Genomic DNA, 13,347 nt, shown 5'->3' with positions numbered 1-13,347 from the left:
TCTCCCATTTGAATGAAACATTTGTCCATTTTCCCATGCAGTTCTGTGAATTCTTTAAATATTTTTTGAGGATGGCATTAGGTGCATATGATATTATAGCTTTTGCATTTTAAAAAATTTATTGAACTTCTTATCAGTACACAGAGATCCTCTTTACCACTAGTAATGTCCTTCTGTCTTCAGGCAGAGGCTAATCTTCACGGATATAAAACTTAAAGCTCTTTGACCCCTGGTTTCCTTTCCTATATAGCCAGCTGGCGGCTCCAGAAGGAGATCCAAGGGCAGGGCAGCGCTGCCTCACCAGAGCCCGCAACCACGGTAGTGCAGCCATGTTTCTACAGCTTTAAGTCCCCCCTTGCCCCCGACCTCTGCAGGCACGGCACCGGTAATGCCTGCCCACTCTTGCTGTTCTCGGGATACTTCCTACGTCACTGTTAGCTTTCCTTGACATCTTTGCCAGTGTGTCCATTTGTAACGAGCCCCTCAGTTACTTGGCGTCAGGATGCCGTCTGTTTTACGTATCCCAAGACCCAACAAGAAAAAGTTGGATAAAATATTTACCCACATCGTGTCAAGGGCCACAGACTGCCCAGCTGGAATAGATTAATGGCCACCTTACCTTCTGTACACAACTACTTCCAAAACTTAAAGGATGTTACCTAAATCACACTGTTTATATGTATCAATTTTAGAATCAGTTTGGATGCATTTAGCTACAAGTGACAGCAAATTCAAATAGCTATGGCTTAAAAAAGTGACATTAAGATTTTGAACTTAGGAGCCCGGCATAGTGAGTATGCGCTATGGCTCCCGCAAAGAAGGGTGGTGAGAAGAAGAAGGGCCGTTCTGCCATCAACGAGGTAGTGACCAGAGAGTACACCATCAACATTCATAAGCGCATCCATGGAGTGGGCTTCAAGAAGCGTGCCCCTCGGGCACTCAAAGAGATCCGGAAATTTGCCATGAAGGAGATGGGAACTCCAGATGTGCGCATTGACACCAGGCTCAACAAAGCTGTCTGGGCCAAAGGAATAAGGAATGTCCCATACCGTATCCGGGTGCGGTTGTCCAGAAAACGAAATGAGGATGAAGATTCACCAAACAAGCTCTATACGTTGGTCACCTATGTACCTGTCACCACTTTCAAAAATCTACAAACAATTAATGTGGATGAGAACTAACTGCTGATTGTCAAATGAAAGTTATAAAACTGCATTTGAGGTTTGGTTTCCTGTTTCTAGTGGCAATGTAATGTGTTTGTATATCTTAAAGTACCTGCCAATTAAAGAGTCATTTGGGAAAAAAAAAAAAAAAGATTTTGAACTTAAACCATGCAAAAAATACATTTTTCTAGCATACCTATATGTATAAATGTATATACGTATACATATACATATATAAACTGAAGCAAATGTTTCAAAAATCATAGTATGTGCCCAGCACTTTGATATTTTTTATTTTATTCTATGCTTTTTAAAAAAAAAATCTGCTCAGTATCCATTGAATTAATTTCATATTCCACTTGCAACCTTGAGTTTGATACATATTGACTAAAATCCTGAGGATATTTACTCAAGCATCCCAGATGCAAAGGAGCCTAGGAAAATGAATGGCTAATCATTCCAACCTCTATAGTGGGAGAGAGGCAGCTTTTGAGAAAGCTATCAAATGGGTAAACGGTGGTGTCAAACAAAATATTTACCAAGAAGAAAAAGTAAGCACCACCTTATGTGGCAAAAGGTCAAAGCTATTTTTGTTAAAATTATGGACCAAGTGAAAAATCCCTATTATTATTTCCTTTTTGTTTTTAATATAATTTGGGGGCTTGATCTTAATTATTCCCACCACACCCCACACGAACCCAATAAGTGTGTGATATAATGAAGGTGCTAACCATCATTACAACCATAATCATATTACAATATATGTGTATCGAGTCAACATGCTGTGCACCTTAAATCTATACAATATTAAAATGTACTTCAATAAAAATTTAAAAAATTAAACACTGATGGGGTTGATTTGAAGCAACAAAATAATTTGTATAAAAGATTGGAAAAGGTACAATATAATTGTGCTTTGAAAAAAATCAAAGATAAAATAAAGCTATTATAATTAAATGAAGTTTTGGTAACCCAGCTAGTTACAAAATAAACAGGCAAATATCAGCTGTTTCTCACCAAATGAGCACAATCAAGGTGGAAATGGAAAACAGAATAGTCGATTATATTCATAGGATGCTATTAAAATTAAACTGGCATGTTTAATAACTTTTCAATACTATTAATTAGAGGACTCGATCCTACAAAATAACTAAAAACAAGTATATATTATTGAAATAATTTCCATAATTATGTTATCCAAAAGTATCTTTAAAAATACTGCCAGTTTTATTAAAATAAATAAAAATAATGAATAAATTGTGCTATATTTTAAATATGTATATTCAGTGAATATTAAAAATGAGGTGAGATAGATAAAACAATTATATAAAGAGTGCGGTATTGTAATGAGGATGAATGAATGAATGAATGAATAACTAAATAAATAAACAAATCAAAGAAATGGAATAAAGAAATCCCCACACATAGGTTGCCAAATGCCTTTTGAAACAAGTGTCAATGCAATTCAATACATAAGGAGAGTCATTTCAATAAACAGTGGTAGGCAAACATCTATTAGAAAAACAATAAGGCTTTTTCCTACCACAAACCACACATATAATTAATATGGATGGATCATAGACTTAAAAGTTAAAGCTAAAACAATAAGCCATCTGAAAACAAATAAAAAATAGTACATTTGACTTTGTTATATGTAAATTTTTTTAGAGAGGACACAAACAGCAGTAATCACAAAATAAAAATATAATAAATTCTATTTCATTATAATTAAAAACACTCATCCAAAATGCCATTACGAGATGAAAAAAACAAGACATGCATATGGTAAAAATATTCATCCATGCAGATATCTGAGAAAGGGCCTGTATCTAACATATACGAAGATGCCCCTAGACTGTATAATCAGAAGACAATGCAACTGAAGTAAGTGAGAGCATCCCCTTCCTGAAATGATTAGATGAAGAACAAATAAGCACAGGAAAACCTGCTCTGCAACCCCAATGGCGGCAGCCTTATTTGTACCCCAGAAATAATTCAAGTGCCATCAAGTGGAAAGTGGGTAGCCACATTTGCTGTCTTTATACTACAGAATAATACTTGGCGATAATAAAGAAATAAGTGATTCTTACATAAGTCAATCTCGAAAGCGTTTTGTTGTGTGTTAGCAGCCAGCACAATGGGGTGCATTTGTTCTTTTATATAAAACACTAAGATACAAAAGTGGGAAGTAAGTACTGTGGTTGCCTCTCTGGGTAAGTAGAAAATTAAATAGTACAGATACGAGAAATTTTTCTGGGGTAAGAGTTGTCCTAAACATTAAATGAAATGATAGTAACACAGATGCACACTTTTGTCAAAATTTCTCAGACAATATATGGAAGACCTGTGCATTTTTCTGTAAATATAATTATTAAAAAAAAGATTTTAATATAAGTACCAGATCATGACCTTTGTAAGTTTCTTTTTCTTTTTTCTTTTGGATTTTTTAAAAGGTATTTTGTAAATTTTTGATATTAACCCCTTATCAGATGTGTTGGTGAATAGGTTCTCCCATTCTGTGGGTTGTCTTTTTCTTTTGCTGATGTTTTCCTTAGGTGTGCAAAATCTTTTTAGTTTGATGTAGTCCCATTTGTTTATTTTTTCTTTTATTTCCCTTCCGTGGTTCAATATATCTGAAAAAATATTGCTATGAGCAATGTCTGAGATTTTGCTGCCTATGTTTTCTTCTGTGATTTTTATGGTTTCTGGCCTAACATTTAAGTCTTTAATCCATTTTTAATTTATTCTTGTATGTGGTGTAAGGAGGTGGTAGTTTCATTTTTCTGCAAATATCTGTCCAATTTTCTCAATACCCTTTATCAAATAAACTATTTTTAGCCCATTGTATGTGCTTGCTTCCTCCATCAAATGTTAATGGACTAAAAAGATGTGAGTTTATTTCTGGGCTACCTGTTCTGTTTCATTGATCTAGGTGTCTGTTTTTATTCCAGTACCATGTTGTTTTTATTACTATGGTCTTATAGTATAATTTCTTGTTAAGTAGCATTATTCTTCCAACTTTGTTCTTCTTTCTTAGGGTCACTGTTGCTATGCGGGGCCTTTTGTGATCTCATATAAATTTTTGAAATACTTGTTCTAGGTCTGTGAAATATATCATTGGAATCTTGATAGGAATTGCATTCAATCTATAGATTGCTTTGGGTAGTATGGACATTTTAATGATGTTAATTCTTTCTATCTATTACATGGTATATGCTTCCACTTATTTATAAAACTCAACATCAAGAAAACAAACAACCTCATTAAAAAATGGACAAAGAACCTGAATAGACACTTCTCCAAACAGGGCATACAGATGGCCAATAGACATAGGAAAAGATGCTCAAGGTCACTAATCATCAGAGAAATTCTATTATCAATAAATCAACAACCAACAAGTGCTGGTGAAGACGTGGAGAAAGAGGAACCCCTTTGCACTGTTGGTGGGAGTGCAGACTGGTGTAGCCACTGTAGAAAGCAGTATGGAGACATCTCAAAAAACTAAAAATGGATCTGAATTATGACCCAGCAATTCCACTTCTTGGAGTTTGTCTGAAGAAATCCAAAACACTAATTTGAAAAGAATATATGCACCCCTATGTTCATTGCAGCATTATTTACAAAAGCCAAGGTTTAGAAGCAGCCCAAGTGTCCATCAGTAGATGAGCAGATTAAAAAGATGATTTCTAAAAAATAATAGTCATCCTGATACGTGTAAAATGATATTGTGGTTTTAATTTGCATTTCCTTGATGACTAGCGATGCTGAGCATTTTTTAATATACCTGTTGACCATTTGTATTTCTTCTTTGAAGAAGTATCTTTTCAATTCCTTTGAGTTAATAGGGTTTTTTTTCTGTTGAGTTGTAGGACTTCTCCATGTATTTTGGAGATTAAATCATCAGGTATATGGTTTACAGATATTTTCTCCCATTCTATAGATTGGCTTTTCAATCTGCTTACCTTCTTTGTTAATTGAGCATAAAGCTAAGTACATGTTTTATCTTTTTATTGTTACTGTAAATAGAATTGTTTTCCTAATTTTCTTTTAGTTATCTTAGCTTATTATTTCTCAGCATGCATTTATAGACATGATTTTTGTATGGTGGTTTTGTATCTTACAACTTCACTGAAATAATTTATTAGTCCTAACAGGTTTTTAGTGCAGTTTTTAGCATTTTGATATATAAGATCATGCCATTTGCGGACATGAACAATTTAACTTCTTCCTTTCAAACTCAGATGTCATTCACTTCTTTTTCTTGCCTAGGTGCTCTGGCTTGGACTTCCCATCGACATCAAGCAGAAGTGATAAGAGTGAGCATCCTAGTCTTGTTTCTGATCTCAGATCAAAAGCTTTCAGTTCCTTGCCATGGAGTTAGCTGTGGGCTTGTCAGATAAGCCATTATCATGTTCCGGTGCTTTTATTTATAGTTTGCTGAGAGTTTTTGTCATGAAAGTAGGTAACACCATGCCACATATATTAAATGATCTATTTAATGTAGACACCATTACTTTGTCTACATTAGCTATAATGTGACCTATGCTATTTGTATTAATTTTAATGTTCTTAAAATTTTCCTTCGATATAAAGAATTGCCAGGACCCTTAGGACAGAGTCATGTTTCTTAACCTTAGTTAACATATTCTACATTAGAGTAATCTTTCCTCTAAGGGCCATGGAGTGTATATGATGTATGTTTGCCTGTGGTAGTATTAAAATAAGTTGTATATAATACTCAACCAGTCTATTGTTAATTAAAGTAAATTAAGAAAAAATAGGAAGTGTTATGATAAACTCATTATGATTTACTTCAAAAGAAAATTATTGTGCAATTTGAGAGAGAAAAAAACTAAGATAACGTTCAAGGAAGACTTTATATCATTTAGACTATCTTCTGAGCTTTCATTAATATTAAAATGTAGGCATTCCTGAGTGGTCACTAAGAACCATAATATTATTGCTATTTTATTATTCATTTCTCTATTTCCCTAAACAAATTCTCCTAAACAAGTTCACACATTCCATGGAGGCCTCTGAAAATACACTAATCTTTTACACACTAAATATGCATTAGCATAAATATCTTGAAGACAAGAGAACACTTTCCATCTAGAAAAATCAAAACAAGGTTGCTTTGGAATTTTCAAATAATGAAATGAAAAATTGGGGAGAAAACAGGAAAAAAACCATATGCCACAAAATATCAGTGAGAATAAAAAAACTCCCAGTAAATCGATGCCATGGGAAATCACAAAGCTTTTGCAATTTATTTCAAAGAAAATATTTTGCCATATGTGCTGGGAGGACACATTAATATTTAGAGCTGTGCAAACTGTATATGATTAACTTGGAGAATTCTGATTGAATCATATCAAACAATTCATTGCCCAAAGTAGCATATTTCCCAGCACTCATGGCATATAGTGTTAAACTACTTCATGAATGTTTGAAAGATGCGCCAGACACCTGCTGCAGTGCCCAGTGGCCTCTGCCTCCTGGGGTTCCTGCCCTCGGGAATCTCCACCCTCTGCGTGTGGGCAGTTCTCACCCACCCAGTTTTAACAATCATACAGTGGGAGGGGTAGGATGACAGCAGAAAGTAAGGTTATAAAAGGGTTGAAGCTTTCCCGGGGGGTATTGGCGCCCACTCTTTCTCCCTCTTGGAGCCCTCGCACTGAGGCGAGAAAGCTGCCTACGTGGCCGAGAACTAGCGTGTGTACTCAAAGCCACTGAGACCATGAGACCCGCCAACAGCTACGTGAGTGAACTTGAAAATAAATCTTTCCCCACTTGAGCCTACAGAGGACTTCATCCCTGGCCGACAGCTTGATTGCAGTCTGATGAGAGGTCTTGCGCCAGAGGCACCTGCTAACCCACGGAAACCAGGAGAAAATAAATGCTTGTTGTTTCAAACCGCTAAGTGTGGGAGTACTGTGCTATATGGGAGTAGAAGATTATACAAAATGTATGGAATATCAGAATAGGAAAGAAGAAAGAAGTTATACGAATATGAACGATACCTTCAGATTTACAGAAAATAACACAATAGCAACAACAATTTGAATATTTAAACTTAGAGAAAGTCCTTCTTTGAGAAACTGAATTTACTGTTTAATCTTTTTTTTTTTTTTTTTTTTTTTCAGGGTGATGTTTGCTTTATTTTTCCATTCCAAATTATATCATAAATTTTCCAAGTCTTGTTTTTCTTAAGCCTTTAATTTTATATCCCAGAAAGATTGGTCTATTTCTAAACTTCTAACTCTAGACTATTAGGTGGGTTTATTACTGTTTAATCTTGATTAAATTGTGTGCCAACTTCAAAATCAACATCATCCCAAAGTCTTTCATAATGCATTAATTCTGTACGATGTCTACCAAAAGCTTTGACCACAAAATTTAACTGTTCCTTTATCCTGGATACTTAAAATAATAAATATGATGTGAACAGTTAAAATTTACCACCCCATGAGAATAGGTACGAGTTCCGTAAGTTATGATAAGCAACAATAAGAACAGAATTGGGGACAGCTATTAGAGCGAGATTGAAGTACCCGAGTAGAAATGCATCAGTGGCAGCAAAATGAAATAATTAGCACCTCATCATTTAGGGCATTCAAAGTTGTCAGAGACAAGGGAGTTGGCATTTAGAGAGGCCTATGAGGAGTGGTTTAAGAATCGAGGACACTCTTCCTGCAAATCTGTAAACAGTACTTTCTATTGCTTGCTCTCCCAATACTTTGTGTTTCTTTCCTTTCTGTTTCTGAAAACCTGGCATGTAGACAAATTGCAGAGAGACTGTGATAATTCATTATAAATTAAAAATGGCCCCATCCCATTATGGAAGAAGCCTGGTCATCTGATTTACTACTCGGCTAAGCACCACCCAACTAGGAACACCACACTGGGGTGGGACTTGAGCAACACATACAACTACGGAGTTATGTCATTGTGGGTGTGTGTGTAGGGGGGGTGTGTGTGCACACGCGCACATTTAGATCCATCTGTTATAGCAGCTAGCATTTACTTGTTCTGATTGCTGTACTTACCAGGGGAGAGTCTCACGGACTTCTTTTGGGGGGAAGGTAAATATCACAGTAAAGATACTGAGAAGGTTCTGCATGTAAAGGAAGGGCACTTAGTGGTTCAGAATTCAATTCTTGATCTGAGTTTGACCCTGGCTCCAACATGTGATAGCTGTGTGATTTGGGGGAATTGATTTCAATTCTCTATGCCTCAGTTTCCTCATGCTTAAAAGGGACTTAATAGTTGCTAACTTTTATACTTGCTGTAACGAATAAATGTGTGAAGGCCTTTGAAGTACATGGCCTACCTAAGGCAATGTAATACTTTCAATTATCTTCCTGTTGTCCAACTTCTTTTCCTTACTCATACTTATTCTTGATGAGCATGCTTATTGAACTTTTTCTTCCTTCCAACTATCACCATGCAGGCATTCTTTTCAGAGATTACACGGAAGACCGAGGAAAATGAAACATACCTAGTAATTTTGACATAAGCACAAATGATTTCAATCAATGAAAGCTGACACTTGAATAGAAAATAAATGTCAAAAGGTTGACTCCTAGTGAATTGGAAGGAAAGGCTAGAGGGGGCCTTTGGTAATCAAGGATAAAGACTGTTTACTGAGAATAAAAATAGTTAAATAATACTGTAAAAATTGAAATTGTAACTTAATTATGTTTGCCTTAAAACATTATATTTAAATATGATTTTTAAGACAAAGTATATTAAAATCTTACTATCCATTTTGGAATAAGGCTTTTTTTTAAATGTTGAGGTTATAAGTCCGGGCAATTAGAACAGAAAACCATCATGTCAATCTTAAGAATGGTACAATTTTGGTATCTAAACAACATGATTAAGGACCCATCTTGTTTCCTGATGTTCATAAAATAATAATTATCATATTGTAATAACAATGGCAGACATTTATATAATGCTATGTGCTAGTCACCATTATTAGGGCTCAATATTCTAGTTCATTTGGTCCTAATAGCAATTCTATGTAGTAGGTGGTATATTATCTCTATTTTACAATATGAAAAAATTCCTTTGTAAAGGCATGGTTAAATGCATCTTCTAAAGGCATATATTTAAGAAGTGGCACAATACTGCTGATGATATAAGAATCGTTACATCTAGCTTTTTAATTTAACAAACAAGCCCTATGTGCCAAATATATTATTTTTTTCTTTTAGGATGTCATGATTACTTTGAACTAACTTTTATTTATTTTTTTAAAGATTTCATTTATTTATTTTTAGAGAGGCGAAGGGAAGCAGAAAGAGGAGAGAAACATCAATGAGTGGTTGCCTCTTGTGCGCCCCCTAAAGGGGACCTGACCCTTAACCCAGGCATGCGCCCTGACTGGGAATCGAACTGGCGACCCTTTGGTTCTCAGTCCAGCACTCAATCCACTAAGCCACATCAGCCAGGGTGAACTAACTTTAAATATCACTTTCCCAGAAGCTTATGCATTCACATTAGAACATGTTTTTGTCAACTGGAGAGAGAGGCACAGCCTGTGACTGTGAAGTAGACCTGTTCCCTGAGAAGTTAACTGAATAAAGATCAATTCTGACTTCACCAGACTTCCAGCTGGAAGTCTCAAACCAGCTGGAAATCTAGGCCAAAGATCAGTGTGGAACTGAGTACTGTAGCATGAAATGAAATCAAAAGGATGCTCCATAAGCAAATTTAATGATGAATGGCAGTGCACTGTGCTTTAAGAAATATCTAATAAGACAAGTATGGATCAATGCTCAGTCTAGTTTTGTTCAACAGCATTTATAATTAGCTGGGACAGGAAGTAATGACTAGATTAATGACTCTAACAAGTGGTGTTAATTTCAGAATTAAAACAGGCCATCTAGATATCAATATGCCTGTGTATATAGAAACCACAAAGAAAGATGATGGATAAATATGAAAGATAATAGATGGATAGATTTATTGATTGATAGGGATAGGTATTGCCTATAAGGAAGAAAATTGTTCTATTTTGACACTGATAATATTTGGTTTTGTAACTAAATTTGACATATTTATTATAGTATACATAATTTAATAGTTACATGATGGTTAAGTTTCTTTATATAGTTTAGTCATTGTAATGATTGAGATAATTTAATGACATGGTTAATTTGGATGTAATTTTTGTCTCATTCTATAAAAGTTACACTGTAATGTTAGTTTACTTCTCTTCTGGTTTATAATTCCTTACCTTTGGGATCTTTGCTGTCACTTAACTGTTCTTTTATCTTTTACCTGTTTCTCAAATCCATTACAATTTGTTATAGCTATGTACATTTTTATGTTCAAGCTTAGGAGAACTGTATACAAATAGTCTTGGAATGAGGACCTAATGATGTTATTCTCATGAGTAAGGTAATGAATGGAACACTGTAACATATATTTATTAAACTTCTCTGTTTTGCTAAATTGAGGTGTCTAGACATGATTCCCAGAAAGGTGATGTAATCTCAAAATCTTTAAGGTGTCAAAGGTCACGCTTTGCCTTCCACACCCGAATTTCCACATGGTAACACTTCATGGGTGAATTTGGTAGAACCTAATTTCAAGACTGAAATATCATGGAACACTACTTTGAAGATCAATAGGAAGAAAGGAAAAAAATAAGTGTAAGTGCATAATTTCTCCCCAAATAAATTTTTCCAATATATCGTTTAAATTTGTCCTCTCCAAATCCTCCTACTGCCAAGCAACTATTTTCATTTATTACTCTCTTGTTCTCTGCATCCATGTTGACTACAACCCATAATAAGTATGATAAACTGCAGAGTTAAAAAAAGAGTAGTCATAAACGGCAACTATTTCGCTCTCAAGAGGTGTATTAGCCATTACAACATTTTGAAGCAGCACATAAATTTTCTTTAAAACTTTCTTCAAGGAGATCCTGCATCACATTGTTGAATAATATTAATATCTTAATTCTATTTTCCCTAAATTACCTTCCTCCACAATGTAGATATGATATAAACTGTTTCAAAATGTTAAGAGGCATATTATCTAGATCAATTTTTATTTACAACATGATATATATCTAGTATAAAAATAAAAATGAATTGTTCAAATAAAGGTAACACACAGCTGAAAAAATAATAACCATTAAAGAAAATTAACTGGTAATCTGAGACCCAATTATTTTTTTTTTACAAAACGTTTTTCATTATTGTTCAATTATAGTTGTTCCCATTTCCCCCCCATTGCTCTCCCCCTGCCCTACCCAGCCCCATCTCCCACCTCAATCCTCCCCGCCCCGATTGGCTTTGTCCACGGGTCCTTTATACATGTTCCTTGACTTAACTCTTCCCCTTCTTTCCCCCATTATCCACCTTCCCTCTTCCCTCTGGTCACTGTCAGTTTGTTCTTTATTTCCCTGTCTCTGGTTCTATTTTGCTCATTTGTTTGTTTTGTTGATTAGGTTCCACTTATAGGTGAGACCATGTAGTGTTTGTCTTTCACCGCCTGGTATTTATTCTTTGAAATTTCGCAGAAGTGTTTCAATTCACACTTCTGAAAGATTTTTGCATAACTTACTCTCTTCAAATTTGTTAAGGAAGGTTAAAATTGTGCTCATCATTTATATAGAGATCCAAAATCATCAAGTTGCTGTTATCAGTGCTAAATAATCTTTTCTGTGATTGGTATAATAATGCACATTTTAAATTTTTTGTTTGTAAATTATCCCATTATAATAAATATGTACTTTAGGATTTTATTCCTCTAGTTATTCCTTCACTCTTTTGCATCAACTTCTTTATTACCTATATGAATATCCAATCATGCTGTAATAGCTCCATCTCTTATAATTGCATAACTATACTACTGCTCCGCTACTATTCTATCTGCTGTAATTACACCCCCTTTTACTTCTAGCATTGTTTATTTGTCCCCTACCACTCTATTTTTCTTTTTTAAGCAATGGCACCAGAGGTTTTTAAGTTTCATTAGTATTTTCAAATAATCCATTGTGGGTAGGGTTTTATGGCCTCTTTGTTTACTCACATCATTCATTTCTGCTTTTATCTGTAGTGTTTTGCTACTACTTTTGATATTTCCTAGTTCCTTATTTCTAACTAAATAACATGAACATTTTGGCCTTTTTTTCCTTCTCTACTCTAAGTTAAGGCTGTTATAATTTTCCTGATATAGCTGAATCTCACAAGCTTTGGTATGTAATATTTTTATTTTCTCTTATTACTTAATGATGAGAACTTAAGTCTTTCCCACATCATACTAGAAGTCTTAGTGAATGCAATAAAGCAAGAAAAGGATATAAAATGGAAACAGATTGGGAAAGAAGAAACAAAATTGAATGACACTGAAAAGCAGTGGGGGAGAGAGGACATCAATGCCTTGTACCTGATCTTAGTGGGAAAGCTTTGAGCTTCTCATCATTAAGTATAGTGTCAGCTGTAGATATTTCATAGGAAGTCTTTATCAAGTTGAGAAAGTTGGCCTCTGTTCCTAATTTACTGAAAATTTTTATCATGAATGGGTGTTGAATTTTGCCAAGTGCTTTTACTACATCTATTGATACAATCATGTCTTTTGACCACCATTTGATTAGCCACCCATTAAAGACATTTGTGTGGTTTTTACTTTTTAGTTTCTGAAAAAAAATGCAATAGACATTCATGTACAACTTTTTGAGTGACAATATGTTTTAATTCTCCTGGAATACATATCTTGTATTTGCTTGGTTATGTTGCATGTTTAGTTTTAAGAAAACTCCAAACTCTTTTTTTTCAAAATAGATGTACCCATACATCTATAATATATTCCTACCCGTAATATATTATAGACCAGTTTCTCCACATTTATACTGGCATTTGGTATCCTCACTATTTGTAATCCTAGCCAGCCTGATAAGTATGTAGTGATATCTCATTGTGATTTTAATTTGTATGTGGTGAAAATGTTGACCATCTTTCCATGTGCTTATTTGCCATGGACACATCTTGTTATATTTTTGGAAAAACATCATTTCATGTCATTTTCCCATTTTCTAAGTGAATTTTTAATTTTTTCCTGTTTAGTTTTCAGATTTCTTGATGTTATGTCCTTTGCCAAATATGTGGTTTGCAAATATTTTCTCCCAGTGTGCAGTTTGTCTTTTTATTAACAGCTGAGTCTT

At 34.6% G+C, this 13,347-nt stretch overlaps 1 protein-coding gene across 1 annotated transcript; it reads left to right on the top strand.

The window, feature by feature from the left end:
• The first annotated feature begins 783 nt into the window (after positions 1–783).
• On the top strand, positions 784–1,306 carry LOC129063522 (60S ribosomal protein L31-like). Its single transcript, XM_054564638.1, has one exon. The coding sequence runs from the start codon at positions 804–806 to the stop codon at positions 1,179–1,181; it is 378 nt and encodes a 125-aa protein (XP_054420613.1). The 5' UTR covers positions 784–803; the 3' UTR covers positions 1,182–1,306.
• Positions 1,307–13,347: the final 12,041 nt, after the last annotated feature.

This window comes from Pteronotus mesoamericanus, unplaced genomic scaffold, assembly GCF_021234165.1.
Source record: "Pteronotus mesoamericanus isolate MK-2021 breed Mesoamerican mustached bat unplaced genomic scaffold, CSHL_Meso_final scaffold_85, whole genome shotgun sequence".
Lineage (NCBI taxonomy): Eukaryota > Metazoa > Chordata > Mammalia > Chiroptera > Mormoopidae > Pteronotus > Pteronotus mesoamericanus.
The sequence above is the reverse complement of the archived record's forward strand: the minus strand, read 5'-3'. Positions and strand labels throughout refer to the sequence as shown.

Coding starts and splice junctions, on each gene's coding strand:
- LOC129063522 (XM_054564638.1), top strand. CDS start 804: ATGGCTCCCGCAAAGAAGGGTGGTGAGAAGAAGAAGGGCCGTTCTGCC.